Source organism: Miscanthus floridulus, chromosome 11 (genome assembly GCF_019320115.1).
Source record: "Miscanthus floridulus cultivar M001 chromosome 11, ASM1932011v1, whole genome shotgun sequence".
Classification (NCBI taxonomy): Eukaryota; Viridiplantae; Streptophyta; class Magnoliopsida; order Poales; family Poaceae; genus Miscanthus; species Miscanthus floridulus.
Window position 1 is genome coordinate 41,402,118 of NC_089590.1, and position 4,281 is coordinate 41,406,398.

Below are 4,281 nucleotides of genomic sequence, written 5' to 3' on the forward strand. Positions count from 1 at the left end.
TGAGCATAAAACAATCTTTCTGCTGCTTCTTGCAGTCTTGCGCCATAAACGCACTTCCCTGTCTCCTGGTCCAGTGTTCCCATGAGCGAAAAACCAATTCTTTGCACGCTCTCTACTCGAGTGATTCTGGTGTGATACCCTTGGCAAGAAGGTCTGCTTCCATTTTGTTCCACTTCTTAATGGCAGTCGGGTAGCCACCTGATCCTAAGTTATGGTGGTATGTCTTCTGTTGGGCATTACGTTGGTTCTTTATCACCCACTCGCACCCTCTTCCGACGTCTTGTACTGTACAAACTCATCCCAATAGGGCCTCTGCTTTGAGATCGGGCTGGGACAGTAAAATCTGGTGCTATGTTCTTCTTGACATACGTCGTGTATAGGTGTTTCTTCCAAGTCTGAAACTGGGTGGCCATCTTCTTCATTGCCCAATCCCTAACTCGCTCCTTTAATTCATCACCATCTATTATATCATCATAACCATCTGTTTGGAGTGAAATGTTCCAAGACATCATTCCAAATTAATGTCTTGTCACGATCAAAAACTGATATGAGGAGCATTGGTCTTCTTCTTCCATTCGCGGGTACTGATCGGGAGCCGGTCCCATACAAGGTAACCACAGTGGTGCATGAATTTCGTTTTATGCCCCCCCGGTTCGCCTGTATCCACATGAACTCTAGATGATGAAGCAGCCCTCCAATGGCTTTTTGGGACCTCGAACATTTTTACTCTTCGTTGTAGTTGTTGATGTCGATCCAGAGGGCTACAAAACATAAACATTATTTTTAATGTCATGAGCACACATAACATATGATAATATAAATAGCTAATAATAAAAAATATACTTGGCCAATATGTTGTTGCTCATTTTGTTCAAGAGCTAAGTACTGACTCCCATCATCCGCATCCTCTTGCACGTTATTTTTAGCACCATCATCGCCGGCAACTTGAGTGCCAGTGTTGATCAAATTCATCATCAACTCCTCCTCATCCATGTTTCTCGGGTCGGCCATCTAGCTTCAAAAAACAAAACCAATATATAGTACGTCAAATCTTTGCTTACATGCGTAAAATCTATGAACAATATGCATTATTAAATCTTGCCCCTCGTCACGGACGCAATTCGCCACACTAGGGCGAACTGCGTTGGTACTAGGGCGAATTAGGGCTATACGTAAATGGCCGAGGGCGAATTGCGTCGGTGACTAGGGCGAACCATGTCGGTGACATCAACAACGCGATTCGCCCTAGTCATCAACGCAATTCGCCCTAGTGTGATTGTTTAGCGTTAACGATAACGATAATATGAATGTTGATCCTAGGCCACGAGAGAGGGCAGTGTGACGAGAGTGGCGGTGCTCCACTCCGTCGTATATATGTTTGTACACATAGGTGAACGAGGGTGGCGGTGCTCCGCCGTATAAACCCTAAACCCTAGGGCGAACGAGGGCAGCGGTGCTCTGCCGTATAAACCCTAACGAGGGCGGTGGTGCTCTGCCGTATAAACCCTAAACGTTGTGGAGCTAGCCAAGGAGTGAACTTCTTCTTAGCGACCGTGTCGCATGTCGTGGACGACTGCCTCAGCATTGTGCAGCTTCTTAGTGACGGCACCATGACGCGCTCTGCGGAGTACTCCGCTCCCTCTCCAGGGCGAGGTGCCATCCAACCTGCCCGTCCAGTGGAAGGACGTCGTCTACAACGCCGCGCACGCGCTCCGCCTTCGCATGTACAGGCCCACCGACGACAACACGACGACGGCCAATAATAAGCTGCCGGTGCTCGTCTACTTCCACGGCGGTGGCTTTTGCCTGTGCAGCTTCGAGCTGCCCCACTTCCATGTCGGCGCGCTTAGGCTCGCCACGGAGCTCCCAGCGCTCATGCTCTCCACTGACTACCGCCTGGCACCCGAGCATCGCCTCCCCGCGATGCACCGCGACGCCGAGGTCGTCCTGTCGTGGCTCCGTGCCCAGGCTGAGACCGACCCGTGGCTAGCCATGACTCGACTGACCAGGGCAGGGTGTTCATCTGCGGCGACTCGGCCGGCGGCAACATCGCGCACCACGTCACCGTCCAATACGGCAGCGGGCAGCTCGCCCTCGACCCCATCATCCGGATCGCCATGTGCGTCCTGCTCTGGCCCTTCTTCGTCGCCGAGGAGAACGACATCTGAGACGGCCGGCCTTGTTGACGAACATGGCATGATGCTGTTCGACCAGGCGTGGCGCCTGGCGCTACCCGTCGGCACGACCCGATGGCCAACCTGTTTGGGCCAGACAGCGTCCCGCTGGACGACGTCGCCTTCCCACCACTGCTCATCGTGGACCTAGACTAGGACGTGCTGCACGACCGCATATAGGACTATGCCGCTAGGTTGACGTCGATGGAAAGAAGCCGGTCGAACTTGCCGTGTTGCCGTGTTTAGAGGGGGCTAGGGCCACGGGTTCTTCATCTTCGACCCGGAATGAGAAAGCCGAGAGAACTCACCTCACGAATGCGGAGATGCGCGCGGTGGAGGGCTCATCGGCGCGAGGTGGGGTGGCGACCGGCGCGACACGAGGAAGAAGAGGAGAAAGGGCGGTTGTTCGACGAGGAAGAAGAGGAGGGGATCGATCTGCGCCAGGCACTGGCACTTATATACCAGGGAGATTTACTCCCGGTGCCAACCACCAGCCAGGAGTAAAGGTCCTTACTACTCCCGGTGCGTGTTACTAACTGGGAGTATTACTCCCGGTTGGTAACACGCATCGGGAGTAAAGGGTTTTTTTTTTGCGGGCCACGAAACTGCAGCCCACCTTTACTCCGGGTGGGCTTCCCCCCGGGAGTAAATGTGGGCTGCAGTTTCGTTTCCCGCATGTTTTGAGCAAATTTTTTTATAAAATGCAATAGTCTTGTTAAATACATAGTAAATTAAATAAAAGGCATAAATTTTTTTTGTTAAAAATATGGATTTTTTTTCTTTATTGCACATAGGAAAAATCTATAGCCTAACTTTTTTTATTTTTTGTTATAATTATAAAACATAATGTAACTAATATTTATTATTTCGTTAATGCAAAAATGTAGTGTTTAATTAAAATTATTAAAACTATTGGTTTGGACAGGAAATTTGTGTTTTCACATCAACTTTTTAACGTTAATATTTTAATTTTTCATCACTCAGTATCCTAATTTACCTTTTGAGAGAGAAATCCCACCAAATCAAACATTGATTTAATTTGAAACATGACATAATAAACATCTGAATTCACAATTATTACATAATATCTCAAACACACACTACATTAAATCACTATATCATCAAGTGGGCACAGCAGTGAACTTCTTCTTTACGTATGTCCCTTGGTTATGATCGCTTCGTAACCATGGAGTGTCCTCATCATTTACCAAGATGCTAGGGTCTTTGTTCACTTTGAAGGGCGGAATTCGGTCATCCTTTTCATATCTTCTGACATGTCCGACTTGTCCTCAATTCCCACGATGACTCTTTTCCCTGAAAGAACTATGTGGCGCTTTGGCTCTTTGGTTGAGTCATTATCGTTTTTCCCTCTTTTTGGTTTGGTAGACATATCATTGACATAGAACACCTGATTCACATCCTTGGCAAGGACGAATGGTTCGTCTTTGTACCCAATATTACTAAGGTCTACTGTTGTCATTCCATACTCGTTGTCTACTGTTACCCCGCCTCCGGTCACCTTGACCCATTGGCACTTGAACAATGGGATCTTCAAAGTAGGTGCATATTCTAGTTCCCATATTTCATCTATGCGTCCATAATATGTCTGCTTATTCCCATTCGGGTCTGTGGCATCTATGCGGACACCACTTTTTGGTTGGTACTCCTTTTATCTTGGGCTACTGTGTAGAATATGTTCCCATTTATCTCGTACCCTTTGTATGTGACAATATGCCATGATGGTTGCATAGCCAATAAATACAGTTGCTCATGGATGCTCTCATCACCTTGACATTTTTTCACAACCAACCGCCGAAAGTTTCTATGTGCTACGCGTAATCCAAGCTTCAGTCTTCCCTGGAAACTCGGATCGTAAGAGATCCTTGTGTGTCTCAATTACGGATCTACCAAAGAGGAGTTCTGTAGAACTGTGTAGTGCGCTTTATTGAAATAATCATCCTTCGTACCAATATATGTTTTCCTCCCTAGTGTCCCCTTTCCGCTTAATCTCCCCTCATGTCTCGATTCAGGAACACCAATCGAGTTAAGGTCGGGAATAAAGTCAACACATAACTCAATGACCTCTTCTGTTCCATAGCCCTTGTGA

General features: G+C 47.7%; 1 protein-coding gene across 1 annotated transcript; it reads left to right on the top strand.

The window, feature by feature from the left end:
• Positions 1 to 547: 547 nt before the first annotated feature.
• Positions 548 to 2,168, top strand: LOC136491827 (carboxylesterase 15-like). The gene is made up of 3 exons (XM_066488052.1): positions 548 to 610; positions 1,648 to 1,941; positions 2,010 to 2,168. The coding sequence occupies exons 1-3, from the start codon at positions 548 to 550 to the stop codon at positions 2,166 to 2,168; spliced, it is 516 nt and encodes a 171-aa protein (XP_066344149.1).
• Positions 2,169 to 4,281: the final 2,113 nt, after the last annotated feature.